A 20012-nucleotide genomic window follows, 5' to 3' on the forward strand; every position below is an offset into this window, starting at 1 on the left:
TGCATCACGTGTAGACGCCAAATACTTGATTTTCATCATTCAGACCCTGTGCCGTTATGACATTTTATTTAAATCCACCCTGAAAGCTACTATCTCAAGCTGTTTTGCTTACATTTGATAAAATAGAAATATTGCCTAGTCTATCAAATATTAGGGCGAAACAATGCAGACCATTAACAGTGGATCTTTCCAAGTATAATATGATTTCCTTTTCATTTTTAGGTTATTCCAAACTACTCTTCGAGGGAAGAGTATGAGAAGCTCTTTGCGATGGGCGTGACAATGTAAGTAATGTTGCTCTTGGGTGTAACTTGGTCAAGGATGCTAAGGGGATGTGAGTCTGAGATTTCCCAACAACCAATGAGGTTTACACCACTGAACAGAATATGGCGAGCTGACACTACTCTCTAATTAGAATAGTCAGGGGAGTTAGTTTTCAGGTGTTTGGAAAAGTACGGCCAGCCAGTGTAGGGCCTCTGTGGGATAGTCTGGACTCTGTGGTCTACTCAGGTCTAGGTCCTTGTCGGAGTGATGTAGGGCAGAGAGTCCCAGGAGAGCTGGCTAGCATGAGCCATTTACTAGCATCAGCAGTCCAGGCTTAGGAAGGGCCCCAATTGTATCTGGATGAGATTTGAACACCTTTGACCCAATGACAGGCATTGTGAGAAACTTAATCTGCCTTCAAACCTGTTTCCAGAGCACTCACTCGGAGTCGTTACCCCTCACGAGCACTCGCCCACAACCGAAACTCAACCAGATGCATAGAATTGACTCACTTTACAGAAGTCATATGGTGCATGAAAAAAGGACAAACTTTGGGGGAGGTGGTTTATCGTACCTCAAGAACGCCCCTCTGAAGCTACGCCCCTGGAACAGAGTTTGTCTTCCTATCTGGGCATCTTGGCCTCCCTTTCCTCCCTCCTGCCCCTACACAACCCCAACAAAAATGTCACATTGCTATACTATGGTACCTTGGATATTGCAAAATCTGGATGCTTTATACCTTTGTTTGCTGATGGAGTGACTCTATTGTACCCATCTAGTCTTAAATTGCACTTATTCAGAGGTGCTGGAAGTGGTGTGTGAGGGGTTCTGCAGCACCCCCAAAATAAGTAACCAAGCTTCAGATTTTCCCACAATCCTGCTGCAACACCTATCATGTTAAATATTATATGAGAAGTAGCGTATTTGGGAGCCAATGGAAAGGAGTGCGGCTGGTGAGGGGTGCTTAAAATACAGTATTTTGTAGAATACCCTTTAAGACCTGCAAAACATAAGTGTGTGTGTGTGTGTGTGTTTTTGTCTGTATGAGTATTTAACATTTTCATGTGTAATCCGACAGACACCTTACCATACCCGACTGATAGCTCATGTATCCAACTATTTACTAAATAATACATTTTTAATGGGGTGTAACACCTCAAAGACCCCTACTGAAGCGACACACTTGATTACAGCTCTTCTATGGTAAGTTGAGTTCCTGGTGATCACATGGTTCTAATACCGAGTTTATGGGTTACAAGAAAGTGCCCTAACTTTTTTTTTTTAATTGTTGCAAAAAAGAATGATATTATGTTTCTAATAAAAGGGGGTTTAGGAGGGCATGGCCCATCTCAAATTTGCAGGATAATCTCTTTACAAACTTTATCTAATATCCTAGAAATTTTGGAATGAACTTGGCACTCCAACACCTACTTTTGACACCCTTATTCTACAAGCACAGAGAATCTGTTCACTAGTCTAGCTCTGAGATCTGCTCCTCTACATAAAGTGTTGGCTTGCTGACCTTGATGAATGCTGCACTAATCCTATTGCTAGACCTACTTTTTGTTTGGATCCGTGTTTATTTTAGTATGGACTTGATAGTTGTGGTGCCTTGGTTCTTTTCCAGAATGACGGTGACCTCCTATATCAGCAGAGACAGTAATGCTTTAGTAGAATAACATTGACACTGCTGCTAGGCGACACTCCAAACATTGTTCAGTTTAAATGCCACCAGGCGTCCAGATGATCTCCTCTTTCTGCATTTGCATAGTTATGAATTTACTCTGGGAGGGAGACAGAGAGTTTGTTGCTTCGCGTGCAGGGCACATTGACACCCAAAGCCAGCTTGTGAACCAGTGGTGCCTGGCGTTCCCCCTGTGTCCTGGTTCCATGAGGATGCCTGCAAGAGGACCCGTATGTATACGTGTAGTGCCAAGACGCCTTTGGGTATACGATGCGCTTTACAAATTAAAATCGAAACAAGAGTGGATGGCACCTCTGGCAATGCTGCACGTTAGCCCACCAGGGGAGTATGTGGCAAGCATGATGGCAAGGAAGCTCTGGGCCTTGGGGTTATGTATGCAAAGAAGGGTGGGGAACATGAAAAAATGTCTAGAGGATGGTGGTTGAGGATTAGGGAGAGGGCAGACAGTAGTCATTTATGTTGGACGAAGCAGAGGGGGGAAATGGGAGGTGACATCTTGGGGAATATCACTGGTGCCTATGAGTAGAGAAATAAGACCTGTTGGCCAATTGTAAAGCTGTAAACTGGAAGGAAAGGGACTAAAATGAGGTACAACAAGCATTTTTAGAGCCAATAGTTCTTGCCTTTCAAATGCAGATGTAAAGTCATTGGCTTGCCAATGCTTGTTTGAGTTGACATAAATTAGAACCCAAAACCATTGAAACATGGCTGCCTTTGAATGCAATGGTGGCCATCTTAAAATATTATGTTTATGAAGTACAAAAAGCCATTCCTAAATGGCCTCTCCTGTATCTGGACACACATCAGCCGCAATATTATGTTCTGTTAAATTGATTTGTATAGTGCTCAAATCACCAGAATCATTTTGTTTTTATACTCTGGAAAATAATCCAAGATGTCCACCTGTGCATCCACATGCATGCTCAGGCATAGATAAACTTCTTGGAATATTTTTTTTTTAATTGACAAGTCACGCTAAGATTGCATAACCATACATGTACTTTACACTTCAGATGGACGACAGCCATTTAGGAGTGGGAAATACAACAATTAAGCATGCTTTGGGATGCAGCACAAAAACACTGAAGCAAGTTGCCTGTTATTACTGTGCGTGCAACTGCTGGTCGCTGGCAAAACTTGCTTAAAAAATTAAATATTAAAAGACAAAATGCGGTATGGGAGAGTTGTTAGGAACGGCTAAGGCTGAGCCTTGGACGAGTTAGTAAGCTTGCCTTAGCATTTCTAAAAATAAGTGAAAACTTTAGTTCCTGTTGTCAGCAGTGGACGGAGAAAACTCCAATCAAAACTATGGTAGAAAAGGTAGAAAACGTATGCTTCTGGGGTGAGAGAAATACCCGAATAGGTAGGAAAGCCAGCAAATCACGAGCATCGAACTGAGCTAGACAAAGTATCCAGTTATGACCAGGGGCTAACCCAAAGCCACTCTATGTATTGAACTTTTGAGACCGCAAAAAGCTAAGCCTGCTTGCAACCAAGGCACAAAAAGGGGTGGAAGCAGGCAGACAACGAGGATAGTTATGTTATGTTATGTTATGTTATGTTAAAATCAATTTGTAAAGCGCTCGTACGCCCGTGGGCTTCATGGCGCTATAGGAAAAGTGAAGAATCCGTCCAACATAACACTGAGCTAACAATGGCTAATGGTAGGCTTGAGAGAACAACCAAATTTTTAATCCCTTACAAAAGGTGAGTAGATCCTTACTCTGCCTAATCGGTAAGGGGATGGAGTTCCAAAGTGAGGCTGCTAGATGGCGAAAGCAGCAGCCTCCCTGTCGCTTCCTTTTAAAGCGAGACACCTCCAGTAGGGATTTTTGAGCAGAGCGCAGGCTTCTGGTGGGTATATATTTAGAAATCAGACAACGAATAAAGGCAGGGCCTTTATCTTGTGTGGCCTTGAAGGTGATACAACCTGCTTTAAAGGCTATGCGCTGGGAAATCGGAAGCCAGTGTAGCTTTTCTAGTCCTGGTTTAATAGAAGACCATTTTGGCTGTTGTAAAATAAGTCTAGCCGCCTGATTCTAGACAAGTTGAAGTCTCTTCGACAGGCCCACTGGAAGTCCCAGATAGATGCTGTTGGAATAGTCCAGACGGGACATGACCAAGGCAATAGTAACCTGGATTAAGGCAGACTGGGTGAGGAGGTGAGCAATTTTTTTTATTTTCCTCATTTGGAAAAAGCTTGCTGAGACCACGGCGCCCACCTGGGTTTTTAAGGACAGGTCCGAGTGGAGCGTGATGCCTAAGCTCTTTACAGCAGTGGACCTTACAGGGGGGATGCCCAGGTCTGCTGGCCAGAAGTTAACACTCCAGCTGGATAAACTGTTCCCGGGCAAAAGTAGCTCTGTTTTGCCCGGGTTGAGTTTTAGATGGTTTTCGTTCATCCAGCATTGGATGTGTTTCATGGTGTTCTGAAATTCGGACACAGCATCAGGGATGTTCAGATGAAATAATAGCTGTAAGTCGTCCGCGTAGTTGAACACCGTGACTTTAAAATTCTTAAGGGAATAAAGAATAGGGCGGAGATAAAGATTAAATAATAAGGGGGATAATGACGACCCCTGCGGAACTCCACAGGTGGACATATGCCTAGTGCCTATAAAGCTGCCCAGTTGAATTGCCTGAGTCCGGCCCTCGATAAAGGATGTAATCCAGCTCAACGCTGGTCCTCTCAGGCCGGCCTGTTCGACACGGTTGAGCAAGATGTCATAGTCAACGGTGTTGAACGCCGCCGAGAGGTCAAGCAGCACCAGGGCTTGGTGTGTATTGACATCCGCGTTGGCTCTAAGGTTGTCCTGAACCGCCAGGATCACCGCCTCTGAGTGACCCGGGCGGAACCCCGCTTGATTAGGCTCCAAGTAGTTGGTGGTCTCGATGAAATTAGAGACACTCTTAGAGACATGAGCCTCCAGCACCTTTGAGAGGTAGGGCAGCAGGGAGCTAGGTCTGTAGTTTGTAAGATCCGAAGGATCCTTCCCTTGTTTTTTTACCAAAGGTATAAGGAGAGCTTTTTTAAAATCTGTGGGGACTCTGCCTTGTATGAGGGATTCATTGAGAATAGGCCGGAGTGCATGTGGGAGGAATAGGCCTAATTCTCTAAAGATAGAAGGGGGACAGATATCATTAGGTGACCCTGATTTGATCTGTTGAAGAAGTTCCGACAATTGTTTGGAATCAATCGGGGGGATGTGGTCTAAGATCTCTGGATTCATGTATATGTCCTCAGTGATGTTGCTGGCAGGATGTGGTGGTATACTTTGTTTGATTGTAATGATTTTGTTAATAAAGTAGTTATTCAAATCATCACATAAAGCTTGAGATTGTGCGATAGGTAGTGACGTACGCTCATCGTTACAGAGGTCGTTCACTATTCTAAAGATATCTTTAGTTTGATTCTGAGATTTCAGAATTATGCCTGAAAAATAATCGGTCTTCCTCTTAAGGATGGTTTTTTGGTAGAGACGACGGCTCAGGCAGTAGACCTCTTTATCTTGTGGAAGATAATTTCTGCGCCAGATTCTCTCTTTTTGCCTGACCTCTAGTTTGAGTTGTTTGAGGTCCGCAGAGAACCATTTATGAGCCTCTTTGTCGCGTGAGCGGGAGAATTTTACATTAGGGGCATGAATATTGGCAGCACTTTGGATCCACAAGAAGAGCGCCTCATAGATATCATCTACGTCCCCCATGTCGTCAAGTGGTGGCAAAGTAGAAACCAAAGTGTCCAGAAAAGCAGAAAGATCTATCGCCCCCCATTTGCGAGTTTCCCCTCCAGGCTGAGAAGGAGTCTGATGTTGTCTCCTTACTTGAAGGGAAAAATAAACAAAATGGTGATCTGACCAAATACAGGGCTGAATCAGGATAGATGATAGAGGGAGATTATGCGACCATAATTGGTCAAGATGGTGGCCTTTCTCATGAGTGGAAGACTGTATGAATTGGGTCATATTGATGTCGGTGAGTAAATCAAACAATTCTCTAGCTTGGGTGTCAGTGTCCAGGTTGTCAAACCACAGATTAAAATCTCCAATAAGGATGGTATGAGGGTATTTCATAGTGATTGACGCTATTTGTTCGGCGAGTCCTGAGGGAAAGGCGGGCATAGATTGTGGGGGACAGTAGAGTAAAACCAGGGCTATGGCGCCTTTCTCAGTATCAGTTTTTATGACTAGATTTTCAGTGCCAGGTAGCAGCAGGGACGGGCGACTGATAAAGTTATGTTTTTTATTAATAATGGCCGCCACTCCCCCTCCAGCTTTACCTGGGGCGCGATTTACTGCCAATATATAGTAGTCTGATGGGAGTGAGGCCAGTATGTCGGGCTGCTAATTCTCAGTAAGCCAGGTCTCAGTGAGTAGTAATAGGTCGGGTTTCTGCGAAGTAAGTAGCAGAAATATGTCCAATTGATGCTTCACCAAAGATCTAGTATTAAGGTAAATACAATCCAAATTGAGCAGAGGTAAATTGGAGCTAATAGGGGGTTTAATGGAATCATACTGCATTTATGATTTGGTCCAGGTGGTAAAATGACCTGAGAAATACCTAGATCGCTCAGGCGTTTAAGCGTGTAGCAGGGGAGTGAGGGGCAAAGGGACGCTGGAGGTCTAAGGTATAGGAGTTCCTGGGTAGTGTATGTGTGGATCGGAGAGCGGGCAGAGTGACATGGCCCTGGTCCCGTGCGGTCACGGACGGGCACAGACGGGCTTACCTTAGGCGCACCTTCGGCGCGCCACCGTCACGCCCGCTGCGCCCGTCCGCTGCGCTCCCGGAGGCACATTGCCTCTTATGTTCTCCCTCGGGAAGCACTAGAACGCTGACTGCGTCCAGGCTCCCGGGAGACACCCACCCAAGATGGCGCCTCGCACTCCCCTCTCCAGACCCTGATGGCCGGGGAGAGTGTGCCACGAGAGGCAACAAGAAGCGAACCTGCACAACAAAAAACGTTAGTCACAGAGAATAACGAAATTTAAAATGCGCACATACAATTTTTAAAAGACGTATTAAATTGGTGTAGAATCAATGCAAAATAATAGCGAGCTCTCCGCTCGTGTCAGGCTCTCAATGGCTATGCAGACGGACTCCGCAAGCAAAGCAGGGTGCTGCCACCAACCCTTAGCTTCACCGCGAGCCCCGTCGTCTTGGCCCTCTTATGTTCTCCCTCGGGAAGCACTAGAACGCTGACTGCGTCCAGGCTCCCGGGAGACACCCACCCAAGATGGCGCCTCGCACTCCCCTCTCCAGACCCTGATGGCCGGGGAGAGTGTGCCACGAGAGGCAACAAGAAGCGAACCTGCACAACAAAAAACGTTAGTCACAGAGAATAACGAAATTTAAAATGCGCACATACAATTTTTAAAAGACGTATTAAATTGGTGTAGAATCAATGCAAAATAATAGCGAGCTCTCCGCTCGTGTCAGGCTCTCAATGGCTATGTAGACGTACTCCGCAAGCAAAGCAGGGTGCTGCCACCAACCCTTAGCTTCACCGCGAGCCCCGTCGTCTTGGCCCTCTTATGTTCTCCCTCGGGAAGCACTAGAACGCTGACTGCGTCCAGGCTCCCGGGAGACACCCACCCAAGATGGCGCCTCGCACTCCCCTCTCCAGACCCTGATGGCCAGGGAGAGTGTGCCACGAGAGGCAACAAGAAGCGAACCTGCACAACAAAAAACGTTAGTCACAGAGAATAACGAAATTTAAAATGCGCACATACAATTTTTAAAAGACGTATTAAATTGGTGTAGAATCAATGCAAAATAATAGCGAGCTCTCCGCTCGTGTCAGGCTCTCAATGGCAATGCAGACGGACTCCGCAAGCAAAGCAGGGTGCTTGATAGTGACTAGTATGCTAAGGCAGCTTTTGCTACAACAGCTCATCCCTAACCATGTTCACCAGTTTATTCCACTTTTTTCTGTTGGTGGGAGGTAGAGAGTGGGAGGGGTGGTGGACCTGCACCCTCCCTCTTCAGCCCCCCCTGCACATTCCCAACGGAATAAATAATTCAATTTTGCACAGCTCATTTATTATACAATGCCTCTGTTCTTGAGAAACCTTGTGAAACACAGGAACAGAATGACAATGCCTTATTTAAAAGAGATATTTAGAAGAGCCCAGCTTGGTGGCAGAACCTTTGCTGTTGGGGCCACCAAACTATGAAACTTTTTGCCAAACTATTTATGGCAGATTGAATCAGAGCCACTATTTAGGAAGTAGGTGAAAACAAGGCTCTTTGGCCTAAGTTAGTGTTCTCTGGCTCTTTCTGTGCGGTCTCCTCCGCTTGCCCCCTATCGCTAGGGAGCGCCCGGACAACTCTGTTTGAGGTAGCTGTTCGCACTTTATAAATATCGGTACTAATATTTCTTTTTTTTTGCCTTAGAAAAAGTCCAAACAGTATTTGACTCATTTCTGGTGCAGACAGACCAGTCTGTGGCTGGGTTAAACCTTCCAACACAGATGTTTTTGAACATTAGCTTACTGTAGTAGTTCTGTGTGGTGTGGCTTGCATAGAATTCACCCATTTCCCTGATCTAAGGTTCCCTGCATTAGTCAAACATTGATTGAAATCTAGAATCTCCTCACATTTCTGTGACAAAGTTCCAGAATTTGAGGGTGTTGGTCTTTGCCCTCTCTGCAGGATCAACCCCAAACCTTTTGCCTTCGCCCTTCCCGTTTTCTGCAATTTGTTTTTGTTGACTTTACAACTGTGTGCTTTACCTCTGCTAACCAGTGCTTAAGTACTTGTGGTCTCCCCCTAAAACATGGTAAATTGGCTTTCACCTGATTGGACATTTGTTACTTTTAAGTCCCTAGTATATGGTATTACATGTACCCAGGGCATGTAATTTAAATCCTGCTTGTGGGCATGCTGCACTCATTGTGTAATGCACTTAAGTCCCCCTTTAAAACATGTCCCAGGCATGCCATTGCAGCCTCTACTGCAGTGTTAAACTGTCGATTGGATGTATGACGGTACAACGCGTACCGTCACAACGCATCCCTTTACCACGCATCCCTTACAACGCAAGTCGTTACCACGACTTGCGTTGGGGGCGCGGATTTCGAATAGTATAATTTACTATTCTAACACCAGTCCCCGTGGACCCTAGGGAAGGTGTTGGGATAGTAAATTTACTATTTTTAATCCTTTAGCGCCCTCCAGCGCAAGTCAATGTAACGACTTGCGTTGTAAGGGATGCGTGCTAAAGGTACCGCGTTGTAAAAACTTTGTGGTAAACGATGTTTACCCTGTCGATTTGACCTGGTAAAATAAACCTTTTGCCTGGACTAAACCTTTTTTTTAATTTTAATACAAATGTCACCCTAGAGGTAGGCCTTAAACAACCCATAGGCCAGGGTGCAGTGCACTTAAAAAGTAGGACATGTGTTTTCAAGTTTACATGTCCTGGTATTGAAAAACTCTAAAATTCATTTTTCATTGCTGTAAAGCCTTTCTCCTATTGGATAACATTGGGTTCCCATATTACATTTAATAAGCGCTACCTTTTGTTTGTCAACAGATGGGGATGTCAAGTTTGGATGCAAATTAATTGTAATGTAAAACCCTCTTTAATTGTAAGTCCAATTTTAAGTCACAGTTCTGAAAATAACACCTTTAGAACATTGCCCTTTTCTTGTCCTAACCATTTTGTTGCTGCTGCCTCTGACCTGGGTCAGGACTGAATAGTTTGGCAGTTGGCCTTTGTGCTTTCTTCCCAGATAGGCTAAACTAAATGCGGTGTCCGGCCTAAGTTCCATCGTGTTTGGCCTGAACTTGTGACGTTGTCCCAGTCTGGAATGACCAGATGCCCACAGTTAGCACTAATTTCTTATTGGTGCAATTTTGTCTTAAACCTCTACATTTTAAAATTTCCAATCTATTGATTGGATTTTTTTTCCGTTTTGGTCTTATTTAGTTTATTAAATGTTACTCTATTTTTCTAAATTGGCTTGTGAATTTTCGTGTTGTTTTCACTTTATTACTGATTGTGTGGTACATAAGTACTTCACACAGTGCTTCAAAGTTAAGCCAGACTGCTTTTGTGCCAGGCTACCAGAGGGTTAAGCACAGGTTATTTTGTGACTGACCAGGATTGTGGTTGTTGCTTGACTATGGTTAAAACCCACCGCAACTAATAACCCAATTATTTACAGTGGGAAACACCAAACTCGCGCCACCCAGTGTTCCCACACGTCTAATAATAAAAACATTAGCTCACGTGTGTGCTTTGGCCTTTTGTAACGGACAGGAACAAGACAAATCTGTTACTGTGTGAAGTCAGTATATATTGTCATTGTGGTTTTCACGCGGTCACGGTTTTGACCTAGTCCTGTCCTGTGAAATAGGCTCACCCATACATTGATATTTGCAGGTACTCCTGGGTAATAAAACTGTTGGGATTCATGCCAAGCCAACAAGCCATCAATTCCCCTGTGTCTCTAGTTTTCAGAGATGACTGTGGTTCAGAGGTTTCTATGGGTGCCGGACGACCCCGGGCTCAAACCCTACAGCCATCCCCGGAATAATCAGCACCACCGTAAAAAGACATCCCAGTGCAAGAACCCTGGCTCAGACCTGTGGAAAATCCATACTTTTGATACCCCCCTCCTCAAAATGCCAAGGGGAATGCTGATTTGAATATAGAATTGACAGGGATTTATTATTGTGTAATATTGTGTAAGAAAGACTCAAGAAAAGTTCAGGAGGGAAAAAAGTCGTGTTCATCGTGTTCCCCCTAAACCAGTTGGGGTGAGAGCAGTCTGGTCGCCAGAATTGGAAACCTCGCTATGTGTAGATTTTGAAAATATATGGTTGGGGCAGGTTTCCAGCAGCCCACGGGTGATACCAGTTCTCAAATGAGGCAGGCTCAACTGACATTAGGTTTTCAGTTCTCCATATTTCTCAAATGCGCTGCATTCACCCTGATCCTTTGGAAAGCCCTTACATTTCTGGTACCTCCACTCTCCAGACACGGAGAAACAAAGTTTGGGTCAGGCCTTGGCAGGGATGTGTCCATGCCCAAGAAATTCGATAGAAAATTATAGTTGTTTTGGTAAAACACATGCTAAAAACTGAGTTTGTTCTGCGAGAGTTACTGGACAGCGAGTGAGGCTAGGGGAAGGTCCCACCGAATTAGAAAATGAACTGTTTTATACTTCTAGTCCTGAATTTAAGTCATCAAATGAGCAGTCTAACAACGGTGAAAGGTATTACTTAAATAATGGTGCAAACTATATTGCCTAGGGAAACTCGCACACATTTGGTATTTGCCAGACTTCAGCCATCCACACCCATTTCCCCCTGGTTAGCGTTTCAGGATTTGTTTGTCGAATTTGAGAAATGCAACAAAATATTGAGCACATTTATTTTAAATTAAAACCTCTGCAAATCTTCCATTGCATCTGTTGTGAGACTGTGTGGTGTACACCATTTTCATAGACTCCTGTTCCCTTTGTAATGCCCCAGTGGGACTTGAAATTGGTTCTTACCTACCTTATGTGCGCTCCCTTAGAGCCGCTTCATAACTGTCCTCTCCAAATCTTCCATTGCATCTGTTGTGAGACTGTGTGGTGTACACCATTTCATAGACCTGAATATGCCATAAAAAGGTAGTTTGTACGTGTAGCCTTGGGGACCAAAGAGGTACATGTGGTTAAACAACCTAATGCCATTTAATAATAAAAATGAACCTGGTGCAGAAATGTGCAAACGCCCTATCAGTTAAATGGTTAAAAGTCTGTATACTGTCATGTGGCACTTTTGTTGTAGGGCGATAACTGCTCATTAATGAGCAGTTCACCCCAACGCCCTTGAGATCTGGCCTTTCTGTTGTTGAGTATTCTAGGGTGCATGTGGCTAGCTCTCTCAGCCGTATGATTGACGTGACCTTGATGTCTGATTTTGTTTGCAGGTACGGGCAGATGACTGCAGGCAGCTACTGTTACATTGGACCGCAGGGGATAGTCCACGGTACAGTGGTAAGTGGATACCGGGAGCGTGTGCTGCAAAGGTCTCTTGTAGAACCTACGCCATGGGACATACCACAGCGAGGGCTCATCTGAGCATTGAAGGACCCATTGCACTGCACACTGGTCATATTGTGATGTTGTTGCTAAGTTATGTTCTAGGTTATTCATATGCTGCCAGTCCTGGTTAACCTCACAGGCAATGCATTGCTGAACATATTTGTGGAGCGTGATGGACAAGGCACTGCATTCAATGGGCAAAATCCTAAACCTCTAAAAATGAACTAGGGAGTGTGCTCTTGAGCGATGAGGCACATCGTGGCAAAACCTAAGTATAGCTTGGTTAGTTCAGTGTTTCATCTCATGTTGGGGTTAGCCCTTTGAGAAAGTAATGTCCTCTATAAGAATGGGATAATGTGAATACATTCCAGTAGTGCAATTCAGGCCACTCCGTGTGTTTCGAAAACAGTGATATTAATTATCAACCTTGTTAAATAATGAAGGCACAATAAGATAAACATGTTAATATGTAGGGTTTCACGTGCCCGAATGTTTTACAGTGCCCGGAGCACAGGTAGGACAGCCGTTAGTTGCACTCCCTCCCTAGCAATGAGGTGCTCTGACATCCCCGTCGGCACAAGCCCCCATACCTAGGGGTCTTTCACCTCGGGAGCAGTCAACCCTGGGCGCTTTATCTGGTTACTATCTTGGAATTCACAGAACCAGACTTGCAGTAGTGAAAAGAAATACCCTATATTTTTTTTGGTCCTGATGAAGGTCCGCCAGACCCGTTAGGGGCTATCTGGCTTGAAACCGGTCGACCCAACGCACCACACTAGCCCTATAGGAACAATATATCCAGTTGTGGCAGATTACTTTTAATTAGGCCAGTGCTCCTGAGAATAAATACATTTAGCTAGGATGGCCCTAGACCTATTTTAACCCACCCACTCACCGACTGCACTACTAAGTCCACACATCCGCACGCACTCTACGTTATCATCCAAAAAGATCTCCACCAAAGAGCCCCTTCGCGGGTGCCCATCGGGCCTTGCAGCACTGGCCCAACAAGGAGCAAGGCCTTTGATGAAGCATGACATCCCTCTGGGTGTGTGAGGGCACCTTTTAGAAAAGACCTTCCTTCCCTTCCCATAGGAACTGCATACCTTTTGTATTCCCAGAATGTTTTTATTAACACCTTTGCTTTCATACATGGAGGGATGGGAGAATAATTGTTTTGTCCATCTTAGTTCACTTAATTGAACATCCCCTGCTTCAGGTGATGGTGCAATGACCAAAAACTAGCTCTATCCTAATAGTTTTGTGGACACCTATATTGGTAAAGTGATCTATTTGTGACATTGATCATCTATATAAGGTTTGGATCTTGTAATGCCCTAATCATTCTTCTTTTATTTCTCATTGCAAAGCTCACGGTGTTGAATGCAGGACGCCGCTACCTTGGCCTCGACGACCTGGCGGGGAAGGTCTTTGTCACATCGGGTCTCGGGGGCATGAGTGGTGCCCAAGCCAAAGCCGCAGTCATTGCTGGATGCGTTGGCGTAATTGCGGAGGTAGGCACACCTCCATTGGTGGCACACACCCTGATCCGTTAGTGGTGGAAGATGCTCTCGTTGTGATCATGTGTAAGCGTTGACTCAAGGGTTGGTGGTTGTTTTGGAGAAACTCCTCTTCCCAAGTTGGCTGCTGTTTACTACTTTGAGAACTCACATTTCACAGGTTTATGGGTCAAGAAGACCAATGATTGATTTTAAGATTACTGAATGTAGTACTGAGCCTGGCCCATTGGTTTGTATAGGTTATTTGCATTTGTACCACACCAACCACAATTTCCATGGCATTGTAGTGCATTCTGTAACTGTGCCCTTTTTTGCAGAATTAACAAGACTGTTAACCATCTGTATGTTTTTTTTTTATTGTATAGGTTGAGTAGAGTATGCTGAATGTTTAATTTAGACATGGTTTGGCTAAACTCTTGGGACAGGAACTTGATTTTGACCTTGGGAGTATTTTATATATGTGGTGGGTGTGCCAAAGGACTATTTAAGTTTTCCTTCTTTGGATGACCGATTGTCCATAACTATCCTGTAGTGAGGAGTTCTCGATCAGTGCCTCACAATCCACAAAAGTAGCTATGCAGTTGTGTTTTGCACAAGAGGGGGTCATGCAGTGCTTAATTTGTAAAAACATAACCAGATTGGTGGCCAACCTGTCTGGGTCCTATGCCTGTTCACTGTAAAGAAGCCAAAAACCTGGGTATATGGGTTGAACCCACTCTGTCCTAGGAAGGCCACATTCGTCGCCTTGTAAGAAAGTGTTTCGGGGTTCTGAAAACACTAAATCGCACCCTTGATTTACTCCCGCTGGGTGCTAGACGCACTATGACTCAGGTGCTGGTGACATCCCGTATGGACTACGGGAATGTTTTGTTCCTGGGTGCTACAGAACACAGTCTAGAGCGCCTACAGGTCCTCCAAAATACAGCAGCTCACCAGCCAACCAGAGCCTTACGCTCAGAGGGGATGGGTCTGTTGACGATCCCCCGTGTAAAAAGAGCAAAGCTATGCAGTTGTGTTTTGCACAAGAGGGGGTCATGCAGTGCTTAATTTGTAAAAACATAACCAGATTGGTGGCCAACCTGTCTGGGTCCTATGCCTGTTCACTGTAAAGAAGCCAAAAACCTGGGTATATGGGTTGAACCCACTCTGTCCTAGGAAGGCCACATTCGTCGCCTTGTAGGAAAGTGTTTCGGGGTTCTGAAAACACTAAATCGCACCCTTGATTTACTCCCGCTGGGTGCTAGACGCACTATGACTCAGGTGCTGGTGACATCCCGTATGGACTACGGGAATGTTTTGTTCCTGGGTGCTACAGAACACAGTCTAGAGCGCCTACAGGTCCTCCAAAATACAGCAGCTCACCAGCCAACCAGAGCCTTACGCTCAGAGGGGATGGGTCTGTTGACGATCCCCCGTGTAAAAAGAGCAAAGCTAGGTGGTCGCTCCTTTAGAGATGTAGCGGCAAAAAACTGGAATGCTCTCCCGACATCTCTAAGACTGGAAGAATCAGAAACCAAATTTAGAACTATGCTAAAAACATACTTATATAAACTATAAGCAGCTGAAAAGGCGGTGGGAGTTGGGATGTCTGTTTCTGATAACTTGCTTCTCCACAGCGTGGGGACACGCCGGGAAGGCGTCACCAGGCGCTTTATAAACTATCTTTATTATTATTTATAAGCTCTGAGGCCCTTGTCAGAAGGCACTGCAGCTTGCACCTCCCATTTCCACTGCCTATTAAAAGTGACGGTGACAATTCAGACTATTCCAGGCCTCCAAAGCTATAAGAATGGCGGTGGCGACAGGTATTAGTCTTTTTTGACTATATTGAATGAATAAACAGCCATTGTTGTGCTCTTCTTTAAAATAGACAAACTAAGCCACCGCCTGGCAGCCTGTCATAAGTGCCGGTGTTGACAGTTTAGTGTCCATGCCAAGCACCGGAAACCACTGGCTCAAATTAAGCACTGTGGTCATGTGTTTAAGCTAGATTTGTGAGCGTTTCTGTGGTGTGTGTTACTTTGTGCTTGATAGTGCTTCTGTTTTTTTTTGGCAGTGTTTTTGCTAACTCTGTGGCACTGGCGTTGTGTGCGTTAAAATGAGGTTCTGTATGCCGTGTGCTGTCTGAGAAGGACAATCTTCAGATGTCTTGTGTTGACGTGGGAAAATATTTTTGAGTGGTCAGTGCTTTTAAGATTTTGGCAAAAATACTGCTTGGTGGATATCAAACATATGTTGAAGTAAATACTGTTTATAGTGTTCTGATTGTGTGTGCTGCCCAAACAGGCAAATTGTGATTAGTTTGCCAAACTTTGTAAATCCATTAGAACGATTAGCAGCAGTTTTTCCAATATAGTTTCAAAGGTTAACTGGACAGTATCTTCTTCAGAATCTGAAATGTAGGTATTCCCTGTCAGAGGGTTTCTCACCATCTTACTTATCACAAGGAGCTCTTCAGTCTAATCTAATTAAAATCTAAATTACACGTTCAGTTTGCATGCTTTTGACATTTCTTGAGTTGTGCAGGTGGCTGATCATCAACTGGCATCTTGGATTTAAACTGGTAGCAGAAAAAGATACTTTTCAGGTTTCATAAATATTTTACTCGGATGCATCTAAGCACTTGCAACCAGCATGGAACACCATCTAAAATCCTACATGCAAAAAAACCAAAGAGTAAGCTTGAAATTGAGGGCAATGTTTGCTAGATGAGCAATAGAATGAGACCAGGAAGGTATAAATTGTTTTGTCACTGGACTTTAATCCATAGGAGACCATCATTTTCTGTCTGCAGGTTTTATAGCTTTAGCCTTGTTTCCAATTTGGTGTACAAATTGGCAATGGCGCTTAATGTGATGGGCGGGCTAGTGACTGGACACTCTTTCTTAGGTGGACAAAGCGGCGTTATTGAAGCGTCACGCGCAAGGATGGCTCATGGAAGTTACCGACAGCCTGGATCAGTGTGTTGCCCGAGTAAGGCAAGTATGCCACAGGGACTTCTGAATCACTTACTACATATATTTTGGCAGTTTTCATTGTTTTCTGTTTCTCATTGTCAAGCCCAAATAAACCGGATTATCTACATTTAAAGGACTGGTTTAGTCAGATTTTCTGATTAGATTGTTTTTTTTAATTTTTTTTTTTACTTTACTGTTGTAATTCATCCTCTTGTATGATGCCCTGGTGATGTATGTACACTGATTTATTTTTTATTTTTATGGGACAGTTCTATTTACGCCCTTGGAAGTTAAATAAGTCTTTTCAGGAAAGAAAATAGACTCCCTCTTAAAACAATCGCTTCCGTGGGTAAAGGTGTTCAGTACAGGGCCTGGGCCCCCCCATGCATTGTGGTTACTGATGAAGTTGGCTCTGACCTCCTCAGCCTTCCTCTCTCGGTGTGACTTCATAAGCAGTGCGGGGAGGAAGTTATGATTGCTTTGGTTCTTGATGCATGAAACCTCCTCTGTAAAGACTGTCCAGAGGAAGGAAATTACCACTGAGTAACTGTGCAATACATATCTAAACTGCTGGGCCTATCAATCTGCACCTGGTGTTTTTTTTGCTGCCTGTGGTTTGGGTACAGCCTGTAGATTTTCCATACTACCTTCCAATAGTCGTTGAACAAGAGGATTGCCCCATCGAGAGTCTTGCACTGAAAAACGCTTGTAGCTTCTTAATGAACAATGCAATTTAAAAAATCCAAGTCTTTTTGAAAAGCATTTTTGGAGAAATGAAAAAAGGATCTGATTCCCGAGTTGGAAAACCCCTTGGCACTCTAAGGAGTTAACATTTTTATGTTTCGCCCACACAGTGCTTGCGGTGCATTTTGTGAAATCTTTTGTATTTTATATAAACTTAAAAGGGGCTTACATCCCACCTCCATTCTATAGTTGCTTTTTATTGGTTCCTGTTCTTGCCACTTACTTTTCCTCCATTTTTATTAGCTGTACCATACTTTTCCTGCATTTACCAATGCTTGCTCCTCGTGTGCTTCTCTCAGTTTCCCATCGGCAAAGTACTGTTTCCATCTGCTGTTGTGGAACTATTTTTTTAAGGTTCTCCATGCACCGCTTTTGTTTACTTTCAGCTGAGTGTATGGCTCTTCTAATGTGTAGTCCTCTGTTGGCTTGCTTCTATTTGTTGGCTCGTTATTATTAGTAGGTTTGCGCTAACACAGGCAGCCTGACCTTCATATGGCTATATATTTTTTATAAGGGTTTAGGAGTTGGCCCAACTGCTACGGTGGTCAACCTCCAATCTGGGAAACCGGGTTCAAGTCTCTGCAACAATGCTGAACATCCTGTGATTCTGGGCATATCACTTAATCTCCCTGTGCCTATCAAAAAGGAATTTGTCCTTCTGTAACGCAACTGGTGCTCATGTAAAGCACTCTGATACCTTCGGGTCAAGTTTGCGCTATATATATAAAACTCCTGGAAAAAAATATGGCCGCCTCTCAAGACATTGCCTGGTTCTTGCTATGCAGAGGTTCCCGCCCAGCTCAAATCAACATGAAACCCACTCCCCCAACTCCTCCTTTCATCTTGCCAATCACTTACTGCCAGGGTTGTAATATTGTGCTAGATCTCGCACAGTTGAGTGATATTTTGACAGATTGTGCGAGCTTACTCACTGCCTAGGTACCGCCCCTTACAGAGAGTGACCTAGTCCGCAGCAGTTCCTAAAGTGGAGGAGCTACATATCGGCAGCCTCTGGTCCTGCTGCAGCCGCTGCCTGAAGATGTCAACGGAAGCTGGCTTTTACTGGCAGGAGCTGAACAAAAGTGTGTGGGAGGTAGCCGAACTCCACACCACCCTTACCCTCGTGGGCTCTGGTGCCTATAGCTCCGTCCATGAAGTGACATGGTGAGGCTATCTGCAGTTTCCGGATGCATAGGAGTCTAGCCACTGTATCCAGGACATGTCTCTGAAAATGTAACAAAGCCACCTGCCACTGTTTGGGCGGCCGCTCTTTCAGTCTGCTGGCCCCACAGATGTGGAATTCGCTTCCACTCTCACTTCGGGGAGCGACCAGCCTTTTGGACTTTAGGAGAGGTCTTAAAACCTGGTTGTTTACACAGTAGGCCTCCCTAGCCGCTCTTTCTTGTTTTCTGTGTGTGTGGTGTTTTCTTTTTTTAATTGTGTTATGTTATTCTGATCCTGTTCCCCTTACTCAAAGCGCCGGGACACTCTTTTTGAGTATCCGTTGCGCTATATAAAAACATAAATAACATAACATAACTATGACCAGACACAATGCTTGCTGCTTCTGCCCGGTCGCTGCTCCTGCCCGGTCACGCCTCCTGCCCGGTCACGCCTCCTGCATATACCTGGTCACCACTCCAGTCACATAGCTTCTTGCCCTCCCCAGCTCCTGCACCCTGATTGTGCCACTATTTTTTAATTCACAGTTTTTATATACTGAAACAATTTGCACTTAAAGTTTCAAGGAACATTTGGAAATCATTATTAAACACATAGGCAAAACCGATGCATTACCAATGCTTGTTTTTATTATGTTTTCCTTAGTTTTGTTGTTCTTGTGCGGAGGTTTGCCATGTCCTTTGTCACTGTCTCAACATGGTGAACATCAGCCCATTCTCTAAGGTTCCCAGCTGCATTCTGTTATCTCACCAGCAATGTTCTCTGTTCTCCGTGGGATGATGCAGAGGGAAAATTAAATAAATAATTAATTTTCACTCTGCAATGTCCCTCGGAATCCCCCTTACATGGCCCCACCATTGTTACCTGCACGGACGTCGGCTGGGTCCTCAAACCCTGACTAGCATAGCCCAAAAAAAAATACCCACAAATGATTGGATGAAAGTGCTTTTTCTGCACTTCCTGTCCACAAACCCAAGTCTGTGCCAAGTTCATGAACTCTCTAACAGTTTACGGCTCACAAACCCAGCCCCAGGATTCACGACTCACGTGTACTGGCCTGCCATAGGCTGTGTACAGTGGCGGTTCCCAGAGGGGTGCACAGTGTGAGGTTGCCTGCCTGCACAAGCTGGGCGCAGAGGCTAGACCCCTGTCCGAGCATTGTGCACAGCTGAGACTCTGCCTACAGGTGGTAGGTACGGAGACTGGCCCTTTAGCCACCCCTCTGCTACCCCCATGAGTTGTGCGTTGCAAACCATAAGTGCTGAAGTTCATGGCTTTTTCAAACTTCTGTTCATTGCACCATAACTGACCTTTAGCTATTGCTTTAATCAGTGAAAAGATATATTAATATTTTAAACAACATATATATACACACACTTACACACTCATTCCGGCCTGTAGTGTTGCAACAACAATTCATCTCAAAATGTGAAATGTTGGACCATATAAAAAGAAATCTGGGAAATTAAAATGTTGCATGCAACTGTCCACATTTTACCCTGCGGGTTACTCTTTTAAGTATTTGTAAACCAGATGAATGCAGTCCACTGGTTAGGATACTTAATGGAGGAAAGAAAATTAGCTGGTTTCCAATCTAGTGGCC

General features: G+C 44.5%; 1 protein-coding gene across 1 annotated transcript in view; it reads left to right on the forward strand.

The window, feature by feature from the left end:
* Window positions 1-20012, forward strand: part of UROC1 (urocanate hydratase 1) — a 196713-nt gene that overhangs the window by 96409 nt on the left and 80292 nt on the right. Inside the window, exons 6-9 of the mRNA XM_078661719.1 lie at window positions 223-284; window positions 11892-11958; window positions 13377-13520; window positions 16416-16504. Of these exons, the coding sequence (XP_078517845.1) occupies window positions 223-284; window positions 11892-11958; window positions 13377-13520; window positions 16416-16504 (362 nt within the window). The remainder of the gene's footprint in view (window positions 1-222; window positions 285-11891; window positions 11959-13376; window positions 13521-16415; window positions 16505-20012) is intronic.

The sequence above is a fragment of the Lissotriton helveticus genome, chromosome 9 (genome assembly GCF_964261635.1).
Source record: "Lissotriton helveticus chromosome 9, aLisHel1.1, whole genome shotgun sequence".
In the NCBI taxonomy this organism is placed as follows: domain Eukaryota; kingdom Metazoa; phylum Chordata; class Amphibia; order Caudata; family Salamandridae; genus Lissotriton; species Lissotriton helveticus.